General features: G+C 34.5%; 4 protein-coding genes across 4 annotated transcripts; 3 read left to right on the top strand and 1 right to left on the bottom strand.

Annotated features, from left to right (window-relative positions):
• Positions 1-236: 236 nt before the first annotated feature.
• LOC108454553 (zinc finger protein JACKDAW-like) lies at positions 237-3,550 on the top strand. The gene is made up of 4 exons (XM_017753052.2): positions 237-1,349; positions 1,464-1,860; positions 2,062-2,273; positions 2,375-3,550. Exons 1-4 carry the CDS (start codon positions 1,223-1,225, stop codon positions 2,989-2,991), a joined length of 1,353 nt encoding a protein of 450 aa, XP_017608541.1. The 5' UTR covers positions 237-1,222; the 3' UTR covers positions 2,992-3,550.
• Positions 3,551-7,710: 4,160 nt separating this feature from the next.
• On the top strand, positions 7,711-11,582 carry LOC108454502 (dnaJ protein P58IPK homolog). The gene is made up of 9 exons (XM_017752985.2): positions 7,711-7,923; positions 8,899-9,064; positions 9,375-9,576; positions 9,665-9,825; positions 9,917-10,010; positions 10,214-10,426; positions 10,519-10,599; positions 10,905-11,123; positions 11,246-11,582. Exons 1-9 carry the CDS (start codon positions 7,791-7,793, stop codon positions 11,429-11,431), a joined length of 1,455 nt encoding a protein of 484 aa, XP_017608474.1. The 5' UTR covers positions 7,711-7,790; the 3' UTR covers positions 11,432-11,582.
• A 190-nt stretch (positions 11,583-11,772) lies between these two features.
• Positions 11,773-17,946, top strand: LOC108456837 (probable catabolite repression protein creC). Its single transcript, XM_017755541.2, has 11 exons — positions 11,773-12,941; positions 13,328-13,642; positions 13,732-13,840; positions 13,919-14,012; positions 14,699-14,786; positions 14,903-14,986; positions 15,674-15,770; positions 15,874-15,961; positions 16,096-16,201; positions 16,291-16,383; positions 17,123-17,946. The coding sequence occupies exons 1-11, from the start codon at positions 12,771-12,773 to the stop codon at positions 17,516-17,518; spliced, it is 1,641 nt and encodes a 546-aa protein (XP_017611030.1). The 5' UTR covers positions 11,773-12,770; the 3' UTR covers positions 17,519-17,946.
• A 107-nt stretch (positions 17,947-18,053) lies between these two features.
• On the bottom strand, positions 18,054-21,196 carry LOC108456839 (probable E3 ubiquitin-protein ligase LOG2). The gene is made up of 3 exons (XM_017755542.2): positions 20,241-21,196; positions 18,680-19,175; positions 18,054-18,391 (listed from the first exon to the last, which is right to left on the bottom strand). The coding sequence occupies exons 1-3, from the start codon at positions 20,723-20,725 to the stop codon at positions 18,275-18,277; spliced, it is 1,098 nt and encodes a 365-aa protein (XP_017611031.1). The 5' UTR covers positions 20,726-21,196; the 3' UTR covers positions 18,054-18,274.
• Positions 21,197-24,057: the final 2,861 nt, after the last annotated feature.

Genomic DNA, 24,057 nt, shown 5'->3' with positions numbered 1-24,057 from the left:
AGGCAAAGTACACAAATATATGTAAATATCAGTGGGAGTGGCAACAACATTGCTTGCATGATAATGGATGATTTACTTTATGGGGGATGATGGAGGGTGCAGCATCAGAATCACAGTCCAAATCTTGGGTCCCTCTTCCCAGACAGGTATCACGGACCGTCCTATCATCTCTCTCGGGAACCCCCATCTCTCTCTCTCTTCCTTTTTCCCCCTCTGCCACTTCTTCCTCTCTTTGGTCTTCCTTTTAATTATGGTTTAATCATTTCATACTTGATCTATATCACTGTAAAGGCAACTCGCTTTTTAACCCCTTCCCTTTTCATCTCCCTCAAATCACTCCACTTTTCATTATTCAACATTAAACAAATAATTAATCTTCTTTTTTTCTCTCGGTAAAACAATCCCATCAATTTTCTACTTTCTACACCACTAAATTAATTATAGTAATGTGGAGAGTGAGTTGTAGTAAAACTACTACTGCAAAAGAACGCACGAAAGCCTATACATTTTCAACTGGTTAATCTAAAGCATCAGCTTGCTGTCTTGCACACACAATTGCAAGCTTCCACAATCGTGCGGCTTGTGTATGAAAGAGAGAGGGAGAGAAAAAAAAGAACGAGAGGGTGTGGCCCATCTAAAATCAATGGCTGACCGACTTTAAAGATATGTTGAGATTAAAAAGAAGAAAAAGAAGAGAGTAGAATAATGCAAGACCAAGACTATAAGAAAGAAAGAGGGGAAGGAGATATATATATACTCTTTAGTCATCATGTTTTTTTGGTGTTTTCTCTTGTAATCAAACAAGGTAACTAAAAACCAGATCTCTGTAAGAACTTAGAACTGAGAAGAGTCCTAAAGGTTTTTCTTTTTTTAATTTCTATTTTTTTTGTTTTAAAGTTTAGTATAAGTTGTTTATATTTGTGGGGAGAGTGTGTGTGTGTTTTAGATTTAAGCTTGAGTAGTGCTTTTCGTGTCTCTTTAGCAGAAACTGAGAGAGAGAGAGAGAGAGAGAGAGAGAGAGGCAGTATTTTTTTCTGAATATATATTACCAAAGATTTATCTGCTTGTGCCTTGGAGAAATCCTTGTTTGCTTTTGTTTTGTACTGTGTTTTTAGCCTTTTGAAAGCTAGTTGTTTTTTTCTTGCAACTAATTTTCAAAGCTATCAGTTTTCGGAATTTAGTTGCAAACTATATAAAATAAAATTAGAAGAAGGAAGAAACTATGTCTGGTGAGGCGTTTCCAGCTGCTTCAATAGGAGGGTTTATTCAAGACCCAAGTAATGCAAACCCTAACCCTAAACCTAATGCTAACCCTGCTAAGAAGAAGAGAAATCTTCCCGGAACTCCTGGTAAGCTTGCTTCATCAATTCTTTCTTTTGATAATACCCTTTGCTTAGTTGCTATCAATGATCCAATTGGTTACAGAAATGAATAGGATTCTCTTCGTTTTTGGTCTTAAACAGATCCAGATGCTGAAGTAATTGCTTTATCTCCAAAAACACTTATGGCTACAAACCGATTCATATGTGAAATATGCAAGAAAGGTTTCCAAAGAGACCAAAACCTGCAGCTTCACCGCAGGGGTCACAATCTTCCATGGAAGCTAAGGCAAAGAACAAACAAAGAAGTTCGGAAGAAGGTTTATATTTGCCCTGAGAAAACCTGCGTCCACCATGATCCATCCAGGGCTCTTGGCGACCTCACTGGAATAAAGAAACATTTCAGCAGAAAACATGGTGAGAAGAAGTGGAAGTGTGAGAAATGTTCAAAGAAATACGCTGTTCAATCCGACTGGAAAGCTCACTCGAAAACTTGTGGTACTAGAGAGTACAAGTGTGATTGTGGGACACTGTTTTCCAGGTATATGTCACATAAATTCCTTCATTGCTCACTTGTTTTCAATTCCATTCCTCCTGGTTTTCTTACAAACGTTGCATCATAAATGCTTATATTTGAGGGGTTTCATGGCTTTGGGTGTTTTCAAATTCAATGCAACCTAATGATTAGGTAATAACTGCTTGTTTGTGTATTGAATTCTGGGGGCTGTTTTAATTCAAACAGAAAAGACAGCTTTATCACCCATAGAGCTTTTTGTGACGCCTTAGCTGAAGAAAGTGCAAGACTCACTTCAGTTGCAGCCACAAGCCTAAATTTCAGAAACGATACTGTGAATCTGCCTCATGGATTTGCTAGCCGTGGAGTTCAAGATGTTGCTGGCATTCCTCAATTTGGTTCGGGTTTTCCTCAAGATTTCAGTGGGATGCCTGCACCAGGTAGGTAACTGCACAATATTTGTTTCTCATCTATCTATCTATCTATATATTGTGACTAATTATGTAGGGGGTTATTCGTTGTTATTGAATTTGTCACTTAGGTTTGTCCGAGATGGTTCAAATGGCTCCAGCCAATCCCTTTGGCTCGTCTTCACACTTTCCTGGATTTGAAAACGGCGGTGCAACTTCATCAAATTCCAATAATCTCTCCTTATCGCAACTGCCACAAGGGTTAAAAGAAGAAGGTGGAAACGAAGGCAATCTAATGGAAAGCCTTTCATCTCTCTATTCTGATAATCAAAACAAGCAATCCAAAGCTAATGCTTCACCAATGTCCGCAACTGCGCTTTTGCAAAAAGCGGCTCAAATGGGTTCAACTAGAAGCAGCCCGTCCTTCTTTGGCAACAGTTTCGGTGTAATGAGCTCCTCTTCCTCTCACACAGCACCTACTTTCATGGCATCAAGCAGTGCATCAATGAGTGCAAAAAGCAACAATCTTGATAAGCTCATGTTACAAACAGGAGGCAAACCAAGTGAGCCGAGTCTATTAAGCATGCATCACCCTGGTTCAAATTCATTTGCTCAAAGCTTGACGAGGGACTTCCTTGGGATGAGCAATGATCAATCACCACGTCCATTTTTACCCCAAGAACTAGCCAAATATGCAGCAATTGGCTCAAGCATTGGTCTCGGTCAATTCACTAGCAGTAACCACTAAGCTCAGCTACCTTTCAAATACCGTTACCGGATTAGAGCTCAGTGGCAAAAATATACGATCGTGGTCCTATATATGCAATATATATACACATATATATTATCTGCAAACTGCAATATAGTATTGAAACAGCTACAAACTGGGGACCAAGTTTGGAGTGTGGGTGTAGAAGGCAAAGCAAAAACCAAACTCCCAGAGCACAGTAAGCTCATCTTGTGAATGGTCAGTGAAACTGCCGAGGTGGCCCCAATTCCGTGTTTGAAATGACTAAACAATGAGCCAACTCCGAGTAATGCATGTTTCCCCACATTGTTGTTCTTGTTGTTTTGCTCCATGTCTCAGTTCTTTTATCCTTTTTTTTTTCCCTCAGTTTTATTATTATTTGCTTCCCTTTGCTTATCTTAATTAATCGTTATATTAGTTGTAATTTTCTCTCTCCTTTTTCTAAACTTAACAGCTGAAGTTAGTATTTGGTTGACTGGTCGTCAACGTTGGCGGGTTTCGGGATCAGGAGTGAGAAACTAAGAGATTAATTAATTACAAGTATTTGTCATTTAATTAATTTGCACCTTGTTTTTTTATGAGAAAAATAATATATGTATATATATAGACAATCAACTCAGTAATTTATTTTAAAATAGAAATATTTAGTTATGATTATCTGATTATATAAATATTTAAAAGATCAAAGAAATTAAAGCTTAACTTTGATTTAAAAAAACTTTAAAGCTTACTTTGCACCCTTAATTTTGTTTTTCTATGTACATTAATTGATATAGGTATAGGGGAGACTTTATTTACATCATCTACATTTCTTATTTGCATTCATATATTCAAAATAGCATCTTTTACCACAAAAATTAATTAGTTGAATATATTTATATCCAATAAATTCCACCGTTTTTGGCTTCTAGTATTAATCAACTAGGAAGGAAGGTAGGCAATGACCATGTTGATGAAAGTAGGAAGAATCTAGGGGCTGCAAATGTAGACCTTAGTGTAATGAGTATATGTGTATGTATATGTGTCTGTGTCTGTGGCCCAAGATTGCTTTGGAGGTATGTTAGAATTTAGAGGTTAGAAAACAAGGATAGTCCAATTTCAATTGATGGAATTTGGAAAATATATCCTCAAACATCAACTACGCTTGTAGAATATCTTTTATATAAATATGATAAAAGTTAAAGTTCTCATTTATTTTTAAGGACACTTTTGCTTATCCACCTCAATATATATATTCCAAGTAGAACTAAGATTATGATGCCTTATAAATACATGCATATTTAATTACATAAATTATAACTAAGTCAAACATGCATGTGCAATGTTTGCTGATTTTTATAGTGCATTCATTTAAAATTGGGGGAAAAAAGGGGTAAAAAGGCAAAAACAAGCTTGGAACTAAAACATAAACACTAAATATATATATATATATATATTGCTCTCCAAGACCTAGTGTAGGGCACCGTAGTGTTGCCCCAAACAGCCCGTTGCTTGCCACAGTTTGTACAAAAATAGTTTTTTTGATTTTCAATGCTGTTTCTTTTTTGAAAGCGGGAATGCTTTGGTTAAGAGAACCAATGGGGAGGGTAACAGCAGGGTTGTGTAGTGAAGGAAGGGGATCGTCGATGTGGCCACGAAATACACAAAAAGAGAGATATCCAACATCTTTTAACTTGGGATATATAATATATGTAAAGAAAGTGGATGTTGATTGTGTGAAATGAATGATTTTCACCTTTTTATCGGTACTTGTCACGACCAGCTTTTTGAGACCTGCATGAAGGGTCACCACATTAAGTTATGTCTTTGAACTTTGGTGTTTTCAACCACTATCCCATTGTTATTTTATTCATTTTCTATTAAGGATGGATGATCCAACGATTCCCATATATATATTTTTTAATGTCACATTTGTAACACAAGCTTACAAACAAAGTTTTTTAGCTTAAGAGAAAAAAAATGTGGTATATAATTATAAATTGAATTAATATTTAATATACTAAAGTTAATTATAGTGTGAGGTAAATAAATTTAAAAATAAATATGAATAATTTATTTATAATAAAAAAAGTAAACTCAAAAAATTAAATTAGTAATCATTCAATTTTTTTTTTAAATTTACAAGTTCACCATCAAGTGCTTAGAAGCAGTGGAAGTGGATTTCTTCCCCCACGCATTTGAATCAAGTTCAAATTTTGGAGTTCACATTGTTGCAAAGGGAGATACAGGGGCTGGCATAGGCCTTAACCCCCTCTAAATGGAAATTTTCAATTTAAGTCATTGAAATTTTTTAAAATTTTAAATTACTAAAGATAAAATTGTACTTTGGCCTTTCCTAAGATTATAAAAATTTAATTTAATCATTTAAAAATTATAAAGAGATAGATTATAAAAATTAAAATTTTATTCGACACTCCTAAAAATTTGTTCTGGCTTTGCCCTTAATTGTTGGGACAACTTTACTTGAATACCACTCTTAACGGATGAAGACACATATAGTTATAAAAAAAAAAGTTATAAGTTTATTTCTTCTAAAAAATTAAAAGGAAAGGATTATCTATATTAGGATTTAATGTCACTTATAAGATACACAATTTACCACAACATTAATAGCTAGCTGACTGTATGCACCAAAAAAAATTCTAGCTGACTGTAATTTATACATATACTTTTAAATTAGAATATTGTTGATTAGCGTATCAATAAGAGAGGATAAAGGGAGGAATTAATTAAGAAGATTGGTTCATTTTAGTAGGATAAAGAGTCGGAAGTAGTAAACAAGTAAGGAGGTTGAGGATTAGATGGTGATTATAAATGTTTAAGGGTCTATTCCCTGTTTATCGATCGAGGGTATATACAGTGGATGTATCCTGTTTGGAAATGCTGACGTGGCAAACCAGCTACGAATGAGGCATTATTGTGGAGTGCACGAGGAGAGGATATTCGTAACGTGATTCATTCTATCATTTTTTCTGACTTGTGGTATAAGGTTATTATGTTTAAGTAGAATTTGGTGACCTAAAGGGTGTGTTCACATTAGGAGGATTATTCACACTAAAAAAGTAAGTGCCTTAAAAACTTCACAAAGGCGGATGGACAAGATCTTTTTGAAGGGAGTGGATGGTCTGTTTGCGAGGACTAGAACCCTTTTGGAGGGGTTAAGAGGTTGAATGGAGCTAGGCCTTTGAGACATTAGTAAGCTAATGACATCCCGAACAATGAAGAGCGGAGAGTTATTTTCTAACGATTCTAAAACAACTTGATATGTCACGTTTCCAAAGCCGAAATGATATAATAAAGATATTAAAAATAAATTATGTAAAAGGTTGTGGTATAATTGAAATTTTTTTGAACATAAACCTCATTCTTTTAGAAATTTAATTAGACAAGTGATTGTAAAAGTAAATACAAGTAAATACAACGAACCTTTGTGCAGTGTCGAAAAATTCAAATCTATAGAAGATCGACCTTTAGTTTTTTCTTTTCATTTTGGCCAACACGATAGAACTTTTTTTGGCCACAACAAGATAGACTTTTAGTTTAGGGAATCGGACTTCATATGTAGGTCTTTTTCTTTCCCCCAACAATAAGTCAGTCCAGTTAAGAAAATAGAGTTTTATTAATTAATTACTTATATATATATATATATATATATGTGCGTGTGAGGGGAAGGGACAAAGAACCAAGTTACATTAACCAATCTTAGATTTTAAAGATTTTGGACCGCCATCCGCCACTTCTAGCTACTTTATATTTCAAGAGTTTTTTTTTATTTAATATAAAGTATACCTTAAAATGTAATTTAGTTATTTTTTAAAAAATAGATAAATTAGTCAATGAAAAATGAAAGGTCAAATTTTTTTAAATCGTATAATCATTATATCTTAATAGATCGATATTGTTAATTTTAATAAAAATTTTATATAAATTTTGTTTATAATTTTATGATTTTTAAATAATTTTAAATTTTAAAAGAGCTTCATTGATATTTTTAAAATTTATTACTAACGTCTTTTGAATCTTTAGCCTTATTAGTTTTAAAAATTTTAATTTACTTCCAATAAAAAGAGTAAGGGTCAAATGGAATAAATGTGTAAATGTTGAGGGCTAAATTTATTATTATATTTTATATATAAACACTAAAACAAATATTTTTAAATAAAAGGGCTAAAATGCAATATAAAAGGTATGGTGGTAGTAATTAGAATTTGAGATAAGTATGGTTACATAAACATTAATGGATTTATATTACATTTCAAGTATCATCTGTTATGTTAATTTTGTTTTTTTTGATTATCTGCAAAAACTCTTAAAACATTTTCTCTACTTAGTTTAATTTTGAGACTTTCTAACCTTTTTCTTTTTTTTTTGATAAACTTCACAAATCAAGACAGCAACCTTAGACATGCAATGACGTCCTCCATAACCATTACAACAAATATCCAATATTTTTGGGACTAACTTCCTCTTTGGGCTGTTTGTTTCAAATGCTCCAATTGTAAGCAAGTGTTGGGTTTAGGAAAGTCCGACAAAGTGTTTGGTTGGGCTAGTCTTTGGTCCCAAGAAATAATAACCTGACGTGTTAATCTACTACAGGTTCAAAATTCCACGTGTCGGAATGTTGCCGGCCAAGTAATTTCCACGTGTACTTTACCCATTGGATGAAACAACGTGGAATGTCATGCAAGTCCTCGAATGCTTAATTGAAATTCCAACGACTACCCCAATATTGAGACGTCTCCAAATCACCAAATAAATAAACAAGTGGTATGTAAATCTATAGAAAGAGAGGAAGACAGATGTTGAAGACGTTGAGTTTGAGCTGGGCCTTCAATTCGATGGCTTGGAGAGGATTGCTGTACACAGTTTTCATACTCCATTTCGTTTTGGTTTGTCAGCTTCTGCTTCTTCAACCTCTCGTTTCTGCTTTGGGTTAGTCAACTTCTTTACTCTTTTTTATTTTTTTTTGAGGACTGTGCACATTTCACGATTTGATCTGGGGTTTCCTTGCATCAAGTTGGTGGGTTTTACCTCTAAATACGGAATCTTTAGTTTTATTCATTATCTAGGTTTTGTTTGAGGATAAAGGAAGTTCTTGCGTTAGAGATCATGTGAAACTTGAAGTCTTTTGGAGGGAAAAATTACATTGTTTTTTACATTAATTGTTTGTTTTAGTTTTGATTATAATTTTATTCATTGTCAAAGAAACTGTTTTGGGGATTTTCTTGGATTATTGTTTTCTTCAAAAGCAGTCCTTGGATAGTCAATTAGTCATATGCTTTATTAATTGCTTTATCCATTAGTAATCTTTCTTTATCCATTGAGTAGACATGTGACCAAAAAAATACTCTTCTTTTTCATTATAAGTATAGAAAAGAAGTTTTGAATTTTGTAATATGCAAAACTGCTAGAGAGAAAATATGAAATGAAAGGCCTGCCTTCCTTTGGAATGAGGCTATAAAAGGATTATCAATTTAATATCCTAGTTGCCTGAGACGTATAGGTTCCTCATTCTTTTTATGATTTATCATCATTTTTGTTCATTACCCTTCTCTGTTTGGCATTAGTGGAGTATAAATTTTCTATCGGATAGTTCAGCATGATGAAGAATATCAAATTTCACCCTTTTATAATGTACTATAGTTAAAAATTGAACTGAAAAGCACCAGGTGGTTCCAGCATGAAAGTGATGACTACTTATAACTGCTAACATCTTTGTAGAAATGTATATCTTTTGTTTGATTTTTGTATGATTTTTTAAGTCTCAGCTGCAGAATATCTAGTGATTCTTGTTTGAAGATTAGAATTGGTATTCTTCAGTTTATTGATCTGTTTTTGTAACTGTTAATTAGCAAATGCATGCATTCCCTGTTTCTTTGCCCTTAGAATTTACACTTGGATGTGCAGGTGGAAAGCCAGGAAATGCTGCTGAGTTATTTGAGAGTGTTTCACAGAATATAAAAGTGAAGCGTTACAGTGAGGCACTCAATGATCTTAATGCTGCTATTGAGACAGATCCAGCACTTTCAGAAGCATATTTTCACCGTGCATCCATCCTGCGACAACTATGCCGGTACTGTTGAAACTTAGGATGTTAGGACATGAATTTGCATTCTATCATTCACAATAGCTATTTTTCCCTTTTTCATGTTTTATTCAAAATGAAGGGATTATTACAAAATATGGTTTTATTGAGATATTCTGAAGTCTTTGATGACATTTTCTTATACTTGCTGGGAAAATGTGGTATGGATTTTTTTGAAGTTTTATGGTTCCTTTGCCCCTTGAAAATAAAAAGTTTCTGGTCTTCTCTTTATATCCTTCTCTCTATCTTCATCTTTTGATTGGAAAACTACATGACAGGCGCTTTTTCGATGATGTAGATATGAGGAATCTGAGAAAAGCTACAAAAAGTTTCTGGAATTAAAACCTGGAAATTCAGTTGGTGAAAAGGAACTGTCTCAATTGCGTCAGGCTCAAAGTGCTCTGGAAACAGCTTTCAGTCTCTTTGACTCTAGAGACCATACAAAAGCTCTGGAATACCTGGACAGAGTTGTGCTAGTTTTTTCACCGGCATGCTCAAAGGTAGCACCGACTTTAATTTTCTTTTCTTTTATCTTTCCCTGAGTTATAGCAATCTTTATAAAGTCTAACTTGCTTCATTTGTTTGCAGGCTAAGATCCTGAAGGCGAAGTTGCTGTTAGCAGCTAAAGATTATTCTAGTGTCATATCAGAAACTGGGTTTATTCTCAAGGAAGATGAGAACAATCTTGAGGCCTTACTCCTTCGAGGTCAAGCATACTACTATTTAGCAGATCATGATGTTGCTCAAAGGTTTCTTTTTTTTATTGCAAAAGAGTATTATGTTACTATTGGGTTACCTAAAGAATAGTGGTTAAATAGACGTGATACATGATCTTTTCAGGCATTACCAGAAAGGTCTCCGCCTTGATCCAGAGCACAGTGAACTGAAGAAAGCATATTTTGGATTGAAAAATTTACTGAAGAAGACTAAAAGTGTAAGCCTACTAAGCATATTTTTATCCTGCCTTTCCCTTTTATGTCTAGTTTTAGCTTAGCCTAGGTTTAGATATGGTTGTTCGGTATCAGCCCTATTTTTGAACAACCTTCAATTTAACATTTTTTTTTATAACATTAAGTTGGTCATATTGTCTACTATATGTCCTAATTTTGTTAATTGGGCTAATGGAACATTGTGTAGGCGGAGGATAATGTAAACAAGGGTAAGCTGCGCCTTGCAGTCGAGGACTATAAAGGTGCACTTGCATTGGATCCCAATCATCTTGCTCATAATGTGCATCTTCACCTTGGTTTATGTAAGGTCTTGGTTAAGCTTGGCAGAGGGAAAGATGCTTCAAGTAGTTGCTCCGAGGCACTTAACATTGATGGGGAACTCCTTGAAGCTTTAGTACAGGTCTGCTGTAGATTCACTTGGTATAAGTTTTTACTACAGTTTGTTGAACGTAATGCCATAGCTCATTCTTTAACTGTGTTTGCATTCTTCAGAGGGGTGAGGCTAAACTTTTAACAGAAGATTGGGAAGGTGCTGTGGATGATCTGAAATCAGCGGCTCAAAAATCACCTCAGGTTAGTCATAATATTAAATTTATAGGCATATGTGTGGGACAGATTTGAGGCTGAGGTTTTGTGCATTTTGAAGAGATTAATAAATTGTTTGCTTTCATGGCTTTTTTAGTCACTCTACGAATTATTGCCAAGTGATAATGGATAATATAATAGAGTAACAGCCTCAAAATCCTTATGTTAAAACTTTCATTGCTGTCTTCTTACTGTTAATGAAAGTTTAGATCTACTTAGAATTATATTTTGGTTATTATGCTAATTATGTGCATCTCTGAGTTCATGAGAGCTAAAAGTTGCTTGCTTTGCAGGACATGAATATCCGTGAAGCACTTATGAGAGCTGAGAAAGCTTTGAAGATGAGCAAACGTAAAGACTGGTACAAGATTTTAGGGGTTTCAAAGACTTCTTCAGTTGCTGAAATTAAACGTGCATACAAGAAGCTTGCTTTGCAATGGCACCCAGATAAGAATGTTGATAACAGAGAAGAAGCTGAGGCACAATTCCGGGAAATTGCTGCCGCATATGAGGTCTGGTTCATTAATATTCAACTCTCTTTAACTTAAACTTTGCTGATTAATACGTTTTGATTGACGCCATCCATTCTAAAGATGAAATATATGAAATGGTAATAATAGATTGCATTTTACAGGTTCTTGGGGATGATGAAAAGAGAGCAAAGTATGACAGGGGAGAAGATATCGAAGACATGGGAATGGGGGGTGGTGGTTTCAACCCATTTGGTGGTGGTGGTGGTGGGGGACAGCAGTTCACGTTTACATTTGATGGAGGGTTTCCCGGAGGCTTTGGAGGTGGTGGATTTGGTTTCAACTTTTGATACCTTACCATATGGGTTATAAAGAGATTACATTATCAATCTTGAGCGTTAACACCATGACTTTTCCTGACATCTTCCAGCAGTATGTAACTTTTTTACATCCACTATAACTGGTTTGTTCTTACAAGAAAGAATTGATCCCCTTAACAAAGTTTTGCTCCATTCATTCATTTTAAAATTTGTATAAGTTAATAATGATAGGAAAATAAATTGAAGAGCTTTACTAAGTTATATGCCGAGTCTTTCTTCATTGGTTCACTGGAAGTTTAATTTGTCATATATCTACTACTACTTTCCCATTGATATTTTCATAAAACAAGCTGGGCCTTTGAACCTGATTATTGGATCTTTACCAAATTGACAAAAGCTTTTTTTTTTTTTTTTCCTTTGGTTGAATCCAAAATGGAAAAAAAATAATTTAAATAACTAAAATAAATGAATTATTATATCTGACTTTCCTAAAATGTTGGTATTTCTTTGCTCTAACCAAAAATTTATAATGTAGTCCATTCAATGAAACCCTTGATTTTTTTTTCAAAAAAAAAAATCAAAGTGAAATAGAAATTTATCTATTTTATCTTGTCATTGAGTTGAGAGTCTCAACTTTAACAAAGTTCATAAAAACCTTTTCATTCGGCATTCATTTTTTTGGGTTGGTGTTAATTAAAAAAATATGGATTATAATTTTTATTAAAGGCCCAATCTTTGAACCTTACTAAATTTTTTTTGTAAAAAACATTCTAAGGTAGGCTTAAGCCTTAAAAAGCCCATAAATTAATTAAGTTTAGAAAAGTGAAAATTGGAGCTAAAAAATCTGAAATATATTTAATCAAATCTCAAACACCAAACCAAGGAAAACAGAGGGATATGTCTCATTGCCATTTTTCTCTTCAATCTCATCTTTGTCTGTCAGTCTCTCCCAACCGTTTCTAAGTTATAGCTTCAAAACCTGAGAAACGCTCTCTTCAATTCTCCATCCCATCTCCACCGTCCATTGTGTTGATTTTCCTCTCATTTGGCCACAAAGTCAAACTCTTAACTATATAAAAATATGAAGCAAAACTCAGATTACAGACCGATCAGTGCAAACTAAGAAACTTATCATAAGCTGCAACCACACAGGATCCTCCCCTCCTCTTAGCTCCTTTCTTTGATCCCTTTAGGCTATTGCCATTGAAGAACAGAAAAACGAAGTCTTTTTGTTTTTATTTTTGGGTTTTTATTGTCTTTTTCTTAGTATGATAAAAATTGAGAATTGAGAAGAAATGGAAGAAGATAAGAGGAAGCCCTAGAGTGTCATGATCAGATGATATTCTTGGGTGTATGATTAGGAGACGGCATGATCAACACAGCTAACGGTATGATGTCGACATCATCTTCATCGGCGAACGCTCAATCGCCGGGCTTGAAAACTTATTTTAAAACCCCAGAAGGTCGATATAAGCTTCATTATGAAAAGACTCACCCTTCTAGCCTTCTTCACTACGCTCATGGCAAGACTGTTACTCAGGTAACTTCAAAATTTCTAGGGTTTTATATGTCCATTTTCTTAGATTATTTTAAAAATTGGGAGAGATTATATTTGGGGTTGTAATCAAGATCCATCTTTTTTATTTCGCTTTAAGTAGGTCTTACTTGTAGTATGGAATTTCAATTTGGTGGGTTTGTACTTAAAATTTCTTATTACATAATAACATTTCCGATTTATTAGTAAAAATAGGGTTTTAACAAACACTCATTTGTTGGAAGCACTGAATGGATGGATTTTGATAGGTTACTTTTTCATGTTCAATTAGAGCATTGTTTGTTGAAAGATTGAATATTAAGGACTTCAAATTAATGCCCATGTTTCTAAACTCAAATTTCAAGTGTTGTGTTTCAATATTGGTTTTCTAGGTTACCCTTGCGCATCTAAAGGACAAGCCAGCTCCGTCAACTCCAACAGCTTCATCTTCCAGCTTCGGTGCTAGCACTGGGGTAAAATCAGCTGCAGCAAGGTGGCTAGGTTCTGGAAATGGCAGCCGTGCTCTTAGCTTTGTTGGAGGGAATGGTGGGACTAAAAGTATTAGTAGTACTAGTAGGATTGGGTCATTGGGTACTTCAAGTTCAAGCACTTCAATGACTAATACAAATTTTGATGGGAAAGGAACTTATTTAATCTCCAATGTTGGTGATGCTATTTTTATAAGTGATTTGAATTCTCAGGAAAAGGTAATTTAGATTTTTGGCTTGGTTAGATGTTTGATGAATGGAAAGGGTTTTACATGGTGCTATTTTAAGAACCTTGATGTTTGACGCAGGATCCAATAAAGTCTATCCATTTCAGCAATTCAAACCCTGTCTGCCATGCTTTTGATCAGGATGCCAAGGAAGGGCATGATTTGCTTATTGGGTTGAATTCTGGTGATGGTAATCATTGTTCTGATTTGCAATTTCGATTCCAAGGTTTAAATTCTGCAACTTATGGGTTCTGTTTTATTGCTGTAGTTTACTCCGTGTCACTGAGACAGCAGTTACAGGACGTTGGAAAGAAGCTTGTTGGGGCACATCATTACAATAAAGATGGCTGTGTCAATAACAGGCAAGATTAAGAATACCACATCTTTTATACATTTTTTCCACATTCTCAAAGTTAAAGACTCTTTCAACTTATTTTCCCTACCCAAGTTCTTTTCTAAGCCTCCATGTTCAGCAGGTTCTGTTTTAGGTCTTACTGCATGGTGTTGACTCGCAGATTTATATGTTTCAGTTCTAGGATAGAAGAAAGACATATTGTAATACCCAAAGGCTTGGAAGCAGAATAATTTTCCATGACATCATATAGCTTAGTTTTTCTTTCAGGTGTGCATATGTAGCTTGCCCCATAAGATCATTATCAAAATATCTTTCTCTGGAATATGCTGTTTTACAGGGCAATATTGCCTTTTTGGTTGACCATGAATTTAATCTTCCATCCACCTTTGAGACCTTTTTGTAGCGTGCTTTATTTGTTTTCTCTTTGACCTTCAATATTCAATCTTTATGTCTAAGGTATCAATGTTATCCGCTTAAATTTAGCAATTAGTTGGCCTCTCTATGAGTTGATTGTTAACCTTGTTAGCAATATTTGACTTGTAATTTTGCTTCTGCCTTTGCTTTCCTCTTGGGCTTCCCTTAGGATAATGGAAAGGGGCAACCAACTTTGTGACTAATTGGTGTTTATCTTTGATATTGGTGGTTTTTTATTTCTACTGTTGGCTTTTGACTAATGCTTGTTATTTCCAGCAGTCGCTGTACTAGTATTGCATGGGTTCCTGGAGGTGATGGTACTTTTGTGGTTGCTCATGCTGATGGAAATATGTATGTGTATGAAAAGGCAAGTTCCAATAATTTCAAGGCTGTTTTTCATCTGGGGGTAAAACTTACGAATTTCATGATTTTTTATACAGTACATTGGATTTTGAGTTTTCGTTTTCTTCTTTTCCCCTCTAGAACAAGGATGGTGCTGGCGATTCTTCATTCTCTGTTATAAAAGACCAAACTCAATTTGCTGTAGCACATGCACGTTACAGTAAGGTACCAGTTGGTGATTATTTTAGAAATTTGACTTTGTCATTTGTGTATGCTTCCTGAAATTAGTATTTTTTTTTTTTTTACCTAAGAACTTCTTTACCTAAAGGAGAAGGCCATTAGCATTATATCATCTGTACAGCTCTAGTGGGTGCTTTATTGCTTATAACATATTTTTCGCTTATCTAGTAAGTTCTAGCTGGAAAATATTTTGTTTAAAATTTGATGATTTTTATGCAGCTGGGGTGTTCATGATCTAGATTATGAAAATGGTAATTTACACCCAAATTTCTTAGACTGCTGCAATTAGTCCTAAGTTTGCCCATATTTGTTTTTTTTTTTTTGAAGAGCTGCAAGTAGTCATATAGAAGCCCATGTTAATCATGCATGCTGCAAACCTTTACTCAACAGATTAGCTGGCTACATGGTACAGGAATGAAAGAAGAAGGAAGAAAGAAGAAAGAATTTAGTCTTGTGCTTGACTGCTGGTGTATATATTTATTTTTTATTTTGTTACAGTTAATGCTATGATAGTCTTCGTACGTGGCAAGATAGTGGACCTACCTTAGCACCATAACTTGGGATTAGTCTGACTGTTGTTTGACATCATTGAGGAAGCCGTATACTTTTTACTCCAAGCTTTCCATGTATTCTGTGTCTTTCACTTTGTTGATGTGCCATTTTTACTTGCAGAGTAATCCAATTGCAAGGTGGCATGTTTGTCAAGGGTCAATTAATAGCATTGCTTTCTCCTTTGATGGGGCCTACTTGGCCACCGTTGGAAGAGATGGTATTTTACTTCAAATTCATATAATTTACATTTTATGGTCATTTCTTTTCTAGTTTGTTTGAAGTTTAAGTTCTCTTTTTCTCTTTTCATATGCCGGGTGCAGGCTATCTGCGAGTGTTTGATTATCCAAAAGAACAGCTTGTATGTGGTGGCAAAGGTTATTATGGTGCTGTACTGTGTTGTGCTTGGAGGTGCTCTGTTTTTGCTGTTAAACTTTTTAAACTTGTGGCTGTTTCTCTAGAGTATACTGTGTTCTCCTTTTGTCAATATTATCTGTTTTATACATAAAATAAAATTTGTTATTGACACAATGTCCACTGAACAGTATGGATGGGAAATATATTCTGACTGGGGGCGAAGATGATTTGGTTCAAGTTTGGAGTATGGAAGATAGGAAGGTTGTGGCATGGGGTGAGGGGCACAACTCGTGGGTGAGATTTTTGTCTTCTAATGAAGGCTTCTTTTTTATTTATTTTGGATGATGTCTCTAGACTCATTTCTTATGAACTGGCACTGACAGGTCAGTGGAGTGGCGTTTGATTCATATTGGTCATCACCTAATTCAGATGGCACAGCGGAGACCGTGATGTACCGATTTGGTTCTGTTGGACAGGTATATAATCTGGTCAAACTAATGACTGCCCTGTTATCTTTATGCCATGTTTTCCTGTGGTTCTTTCCTGCTTACGAATTCTGATTGTTTCTTGATTGTGTTTATGTGGGATCACTCTTGAGTTTTGCAATTGTCTTTGCTTTTGCAAGTTATAGATGGTTCACGTTTATGTTAAAGTTACGAAGCAACATTTATAGTGGGGGGTTGCCTCCTTTATGTAACATTACTTCTGCATAGATTACTATCCGTTGTAGGTTTTTTGGATTAGGTTCTTGTTTAATAGTGCCGTCTACAGCTAATATGGGAATACTAGTGGCTTAAACTGAACAATGATGGTCAAATCCAAAAAAAATATTGGCAGAGAAGAAGGGAGTACTTGGAGAAAATTCTGGGATGAACAGATTTATGAAATGTCTTACCGTCCTACAAAAACATTTTATGGTCAAGGAACACGGTTATAAAAGTTGGTTATTGTGATTCTTTTTCCCGTCTGATCCTTTAACATGTGGGGAAAAGCAACCCCCTGCCCAATAATGGACACCATCCCAACCACATAACCCACAGATGCGCACCAAAATATGTTTGACCATAAAAAAATAGTTCCTTCTTTCCTGTTGAAGAGGGGCATCCGACTGTAGTGCTTGAGCATTAATATATTAGCACTGAACATCAAGCTCTGAGAATATGCTTCCTTGTAGCACCTGCTATATATATCTCATTACCGCCTTCATCTCTGTAGGACACACAATTGCTATTGTGGGACTTGGAAATGGATGAAATTGTGGTGCCATTACGTCGATGCCCTCCCGGAGGGTCTCCTACTTACAGCACCGGGAGCCAGTCTTCCCATTGGGACAATGTATCCCCATTGGGTACCCTGCAACCTGCCTCAAGCATTCGAGATGTTCCAAAAATTTCACCAGTGGTTGCTCATCGCGTACACACTGAACCCCTCTCGGGTTTGATTTTTACCCAGGAATCTGTACTTACGGTTTGTCAAGAGGGGCACATAAAAATCTGGATGAGACCAGGTATTGCAGAAAGTCAATCAAGCAACACCGAATTATTAAGTAGCAGCGCCAAGGATAAGCTATTACTTCCCAGCAAGATTGGTGGTTCTAGCTACAAGCAATGATTAGACCATCATCAAGATTCGAGACAAAGGTGGTGGTTTCATTTTTTCTGTCATTTTGATTTGCAAGTTTGGCCGCTCACCTCTTTAACCCGTTGGTTGTCTTGAACTACAACCGTTTGAACTGAATTGAATTCCAGTGAGATGAATCCATTTGACAGCACAAAAGAGTTGTGGAGGACGAAAGACCCTCCATTATAAAACTACAAACGGCTATTCCTAGAATATATGATGACACTGACACGAATAACATGAAGTCGCTCCTTTAAGATTTGTATTTCTTAGAGGTGAATTTGAGTTGTTATTTATTATTGGCGATGCATCATCGCCGTTAAGATTATGATTTTTTGTTGGATCATTGAAAGATTAATGTTGAACATGTGGATGGCTCCACGAGTTAGGTGACTGGGCTTACACAGTTTTTCTTCAAATTTGGGTAAATCATGTTTATCAGATGGGATTCGACCATATGATTTTTACTGTTTCTTCTTTAACATTAAAAAAAAATGTAACAGATCATGATAGAAAATTTCACAGATGAGAAAAGCGCCTATTTGGCTAATAGATAATGTGTGAAAATTCCATCAATTCATTCATTCTATGTAGCAGCATAACTGTTATAACTTCCTGTTTGATTATTAGAAAGGCCAAACATATAGTGAGAGAGAGGCAATGAAAAAGTGAAAAAGATGGGGGTAAAAGTTGAAAAAAAAAAGGCAACAAGCTATACAGGAAGATATTTGAAGAAACATAGTCATCTCATTCATCAGGGCCATTGTTGACCTTTATCTCCAAAAGCCTCTCAACAGGTTGCCTACATATTGGGCAACGATTAGTCTGGCATCTCAAAACCTTTGCACAAGAGCTGCACATGCACTGCATTATGATAAAAAAAACAAAACAATTGAATCAGCAACCAGTCATATGCATATAGTATCTTCTTTACTGCATTTGTCTGTCTTCTTTGTGAATAGACTTTTAGATTGAAAATTGGCGAAATCCACCATTTATTTGAGACCCACCACTGTGATATAATGTCCTTATTAGGTCTGTTATTTATTGGTTTAGGGAAACAATCAAATTTTGCCCCTGATTTCTCATCTAATCGACCAATATTATAAAACACCAAAAAAGAAATGCAGAGAAAAAAATTGGTTTGGTTACCATGTGCCTACAGGGAAGAACGGTTGTGTCCCGAGGTTCCGAAAGGCAAATGACGCATTCTTTTCCAGGATCATTTGCATCGACCCCGTTATCAACTGAATTTCCAATTCCATATATCTCTTGCAGCTCATACCTCATACCATTCACCCATAGAATCTGTTTCACTACTCTAGCGTGGTATTCACCCTTCTCCTTCTCAAACACTGCCTGAGTTATCTGAGAATTCATGGCTCCCGCCACTTGATTTCCATCTGGTCCACTCTGGTTGACAGGCAATGCCTCTGCTTTCACGGCCAGATGATAGATACTGGCATCATCCACTTTCAGTAATTCAGACTCCTCAAACATAGAGAAATCAATCCCTGTTCCAGAGGGTTGTCTGAACTTCTGTCCTAGACCTTGTTCGAAAGGCACAGTTACTGGGGGTAGAATACTTTCCTTCATTGGTGTTAGATTGCAGTCCTCACCTTCTTTTGCGAAGAAAATAACAGTCATTCTGGTCACAGAGCAAAAGAAAACACTACATCTTGTTAATAACTATATCAGAGACACACAAATGGCAATCTTCAGTAGAGAGAAGCAACACAGAAGAAAAATAAGATGCTGGATAAGAAATAACCTCAATGCATAAATGCTAGTAAGAAGAAGAAAACGAAAAGACTTTGTCGGTAATGGCTACATGGATGCTAGAGAAACAAAAATACCATAAATGCTATATCCATTAGAACAATTCAAAGTACAATACCACCCATAATGTGATATGATTGAACGACCAAAGGACGGTATGAAATGTACTTGTACATTTTCAGAAAGAAATTGTGCCAGATAAATGCTTGTCACCTTAGTTGTGCCAATCAACAAACCATTCATGATTCTTTTCGGTAATCTATTGCAAAACTTCTTTCAAGCAAAGCATAGAGCTTACTTTTCCATAATTTAGTCAAGTTAAGCAGTTCCCATAATCGATTACCACCAGGACACAGAACTCACCATCATTTCAGTCTTGATTACATTAAAGCTATTAACATTTTCTCTGTCAAGTAAAACAACAAAATCACACGGCTTGAATTTTGACACGCACAGGATTCTGAAATACCATTTCAATAGTTTTCATCCTTTTTCCTGCCATCTTGGTATGTATTTTAAAGTAGATTCACAATTGTAAATAAACTTACAGACAACCAGGTTCTTTAATCATTGTCAAACCCCATTCAAGCAAGGAAGCCTTAAGACCTCGACTCACAACAGACAAACTACAACATTGATATAAGTTAACAAAAGCTGGCCCGATAATCATTCATTCAATTCCACCCAAAATGTCCATATTTTAGAAATCCCTTGGCAAGCTTAATCTATCTAAAAGTGCTTCTCTCTCCAACTGTAATACACTTATCGTTCTAATTTGACATAATATACATCTCAAGCTCTAATAAAGACAGCTTTTAAACAATAATCACATCAATTCTAAGCACAGAGTAAAGTTCCAATCAAGCTGCAACTACTGGTTCTCATTGACAACGAAAATTGAAAATTTCATGCGGAAAAGTTATGAGTTTTATACCTTCCAGCAACAGTAGCATCAAAAGTAAAAGAAACCAAAAACTTCCCAGCATTCTCCTCATCAGGTACCAATTTCAAAGTTTCCTTCTTCAAATTAACGTCATTCCTTATAGTAACCGCCTTTTGATGCTCAATATACGGCACTGGAGGAGGCGGCACCATCGGTACGTAAGGATACCTACCCCAATTGGCGGGTTCCATGTGCGGACCGCCTCGATGGTGATGATCGTAAGGCGCCGGAAGAGGCAAGGGAACCGGCGGCTGAGGCTGGTAGTAGCCTGGATATTGATAGTATTGGGGAGGGTTCGTGTTGGGGTACTGGGGAGGGTAAGGCGTGGCGGCGGCAAAGACGTAGCGATTGGCAGTGATTTCAGGTTGAGGTTGAGATGGAGCAGGCGGTTGCGGCGTAGGCGGCGGCGGAGGGTGGTTCCGGCGACTGCCGTTCCTACGCCAGCCATGTGAACCGCTACTTCCGATGTTTCCCATGGTATTTCGCAGAAGAAGGAAAATAAAGGGAAATAAATTGGAAGTTGTTATAAATATGTATAAAGGAAAGAATTTTATAACAAAGATAGATCCAAATTCATGTCAATAATTTTGGGTTTCCCACAAAAGAAGAGAGAAAATGAAGTTGTTTGGGAGAGGAAGGAACAAAACGGATATTTGATTAATGAGTAGAAGACAGAGAAAGGAAACGGAAGCAAAGGGAAAGTGAAGTTGGAGAAAAAGAGAATCTTTGGATTGCTATAATGGATTGCGTAAACCTTCCACCCAAACCCACCATTAATGGGAGATATTGAGAGATTATGTGCTAATCTCAACTTTTATCTTTCTTTTTCTTTTTAATTACACTAGTTTTTAGTTTGGAGAAAAAAGTATCTAATTTTGGTCCATTTCAGATTGTATTTCCGAATCTTATGCAGAAGCACTTAGCAGCAGACTGAGGGCATGAATGTTTGGTTCATTACAATTTATTATATCTATAGGTTTTATTCAATTTTCGAAACTCTTAATTCACTCACCAATTCAAATATTTTTTGGTAATTAAAATAAAATATATTATTTATTAAGCGTATTTTAATCTTTTCATTTTCATAATGATTAATAAAAATATATTTCTGATGAGATTTGAGTAGGCTATCTAAAAGTCGGGTAACCCGCCTAGCCCAATTTAGGTTAAACTTGGATTAAAATTTTTGTATCTCAACTTGATCTAGCTGAATTCAATTTAAATAATAAAAATATTTTTAAATTTTAATTTTAATTATAAAATATCAATTAAAATATTTTTAAATTTTTTAATTTTTTTGAATAGTAAAATGTGCTTTTTAAGCTGGTCGAGCTAGCTTGAAAACGAGTCTAGCATGGAAATTTTTGGGAATTGGGCCTCAGCCTGACTCAGTCTAGTCCATGAATAGCTCTAGATTTGAGCTTACGCCGATTGAATTAGTAAAAATTTAAATTTACCATAAAACCAAAGCTTCATTTTAATGTTTTCATACATTTTTTATTTTAACGTGCACAATGTGTTCCAAATTTGTGGTTTCTACATATATACGTGTGTGATAAGATTTCAAAATTTTTTTAAAGTCTTATTAATACAATACAACTTAAGTACAAATATAAATATATGCCCACCATTTATAATACAAAATCAACCAAATAATGCACAATGAACAAAAAAAGAAGAAGAAAAGAACAAAAACCAAACTAAACTAGAAAAAACCCACGTAATTAGACTTAATCATGAGCCGGGCCATTTGTTTAGGCTTGAAGGCTTACCTGAAAAATGGAAGCATTTGGACAAAAATATAGGCTTGAAAAATAGTTTGGACAAAAAAATAAGACTTATTTAGAAAACGGGTCGAGCGTCGGGTAAGACTTTTTTGGCTCATGCTCGGCCCGAATTTGCAAAAAAAATTGTTGTTGTTTGCTATTGCATATTGCTGTTATGTTGTTGTTTTACTATCATTTTGTTATTATTTTGTTGTTATTGTTTGGATAGTGTATAATATTTGTTTTATTGTTAATTTTGCTACTATTTTAAAGGCATTTGCTTGTTAAGTTGCAACTATGTTAGTGTTATTTAAGTATAAATATTTTTATATGTATTTTCAATTTGTTGGGAAATAAATATTTTTAGTCAATTCGATGTATTATATTTTTAAATTTATTTTTATATAAAAATAATCTAAAATTTTTCATACGGGCGGGCTAAGTTGGACTCGAGTTTAGCAATTTTTTATTTGAAACGGACTTGGGGCAAAATTTTAAGTCCAATTTTTAGATTAGAATCGAGCCTAGAAAACGGGCCTAACTTTTTGCATTGACTTGACCAGACTCATGATCAGCTCTACACACAATCCATAATTATTATGCAATAATAATCTAAAATCATGTTTTTAAATAAACTTGTAACTTGTAGGAAGTATAAAAATAATGTTTTTGGACAGTTAATACTTAAAAAAATTAAAGTAATATATTTATAGAAAACTAAATTAAAAACAAAGGAAATTTTAGTTAAAATGAAAATCATAGTATTTAAAGTTTCAAAATAATATAATTATTCAATTAAGTGGTTATCTGATTGATTAGTGATAATAATCCAATTAAAGGAGATATATTAAAAAATAAAATAAGATGAAATAAATTTCCATGATTCAATACCTTCTACTCTTTTCCAGCATTGAATTTTCTAACATATAAATTATCATGAGAAGAAATTATATATAATAAAAACCGAGTTTTAAGAGAAATGAAGAATATATATATGAAACGTGAAGGTTGAAATTGTAATTTACAATGAAACCAACTTCATTTATTTCCTTTTTTTTTTTAATTTTATTTTGAAAAACTAAATTACTTTTTTTTTGTGCATTACATTTAAATTCGTATATTTCCCAATAAAAACTCTGCAAATCAAGAATCGTGATTTTATTGTTCTGCTTTCTTTTTTAATTTCTTAAGTTTTACGATTTTTTTTTTGGAAAAAAAAAAAGATATTTAAGACCCCGATTTCACAATCTTTCTGCCGCTTCACGGGCTCCCCCTGCCCTGCTACACTTTGATTTTATTTTATTTGTGTGAAACATTTTCAATCTGATTTCACCAACTTGAAAATAAATATATTTTTATTCATATATTCATTAACTCAATTATATTTTTGTCTTTCATCATAAGATATTTTATTTTCTCTCGTGTCTAGCAATTATATTATAATAAAATTAGTAAGTAAAATTTGTGTAAATAATGGCCAGCCGAATGTAATCTGATAACGACTAGTGGGAAAGGCGTGATAGAAGAGACAAAAAGAGGAAAGCTTCAAACAATTCCATTGCTTATGTAGTCATAGTCAATGTCTCCATTCCAATGACCACCACGACCTTTATTAGTAATTAGTTAAAAAGCCCAATCAATGTGTTTTTTTTTTCTTTGTTAAAAATTCATTTGCAAATTTCAAACGCCCAAGATGTTGTCGGTAGACAACTTGTCTTTTGCCTTAAAATAATGAAAATTCTAAAATCATTCACCAGTTTTTCGTTAGAGATGGTATTTAGATTAATTTTTAAGTTGGAATTTAATTCAAAAAATAATTTCTCTTAAGTTGGACTCCATTTAAGAAATGTAAATTTAGATTCTACCTACCCCAATCATATTTATTGAATATTTTTAGATTGGTTTTATATTTTGTAAAATATAATACACTAAAATATACTAAAAACACTAATATAAAAATTTTTAACACATTAAAAATATTTATATTAAAAATATTATTATAAATATAATAATTTTTTATTGTATTAAATATAATTTTAAAA

The sequence above is a fragment of the Gossypium arboreum genome, chromosome 9, assembly GCF_025698485.1.
Source record: "Gossypium arboreum isolate Shixiya-1 chromosome 9, ASM2569848v2, whole genome shotgun sequence".
In the NCBI taxonomy this organism is placed as follows: Eukaryota; Viridiplantae; Streptophyta; class Magnoliopsida; order Malvales; family Malvaceae; genus Gossypium; species Gossypium arboreum.
The sequence above is the reverse complement of the archived record's forward strand: the minus strand, read 5'-3'. Positions and strand labels throughout refer to the sequence as shown.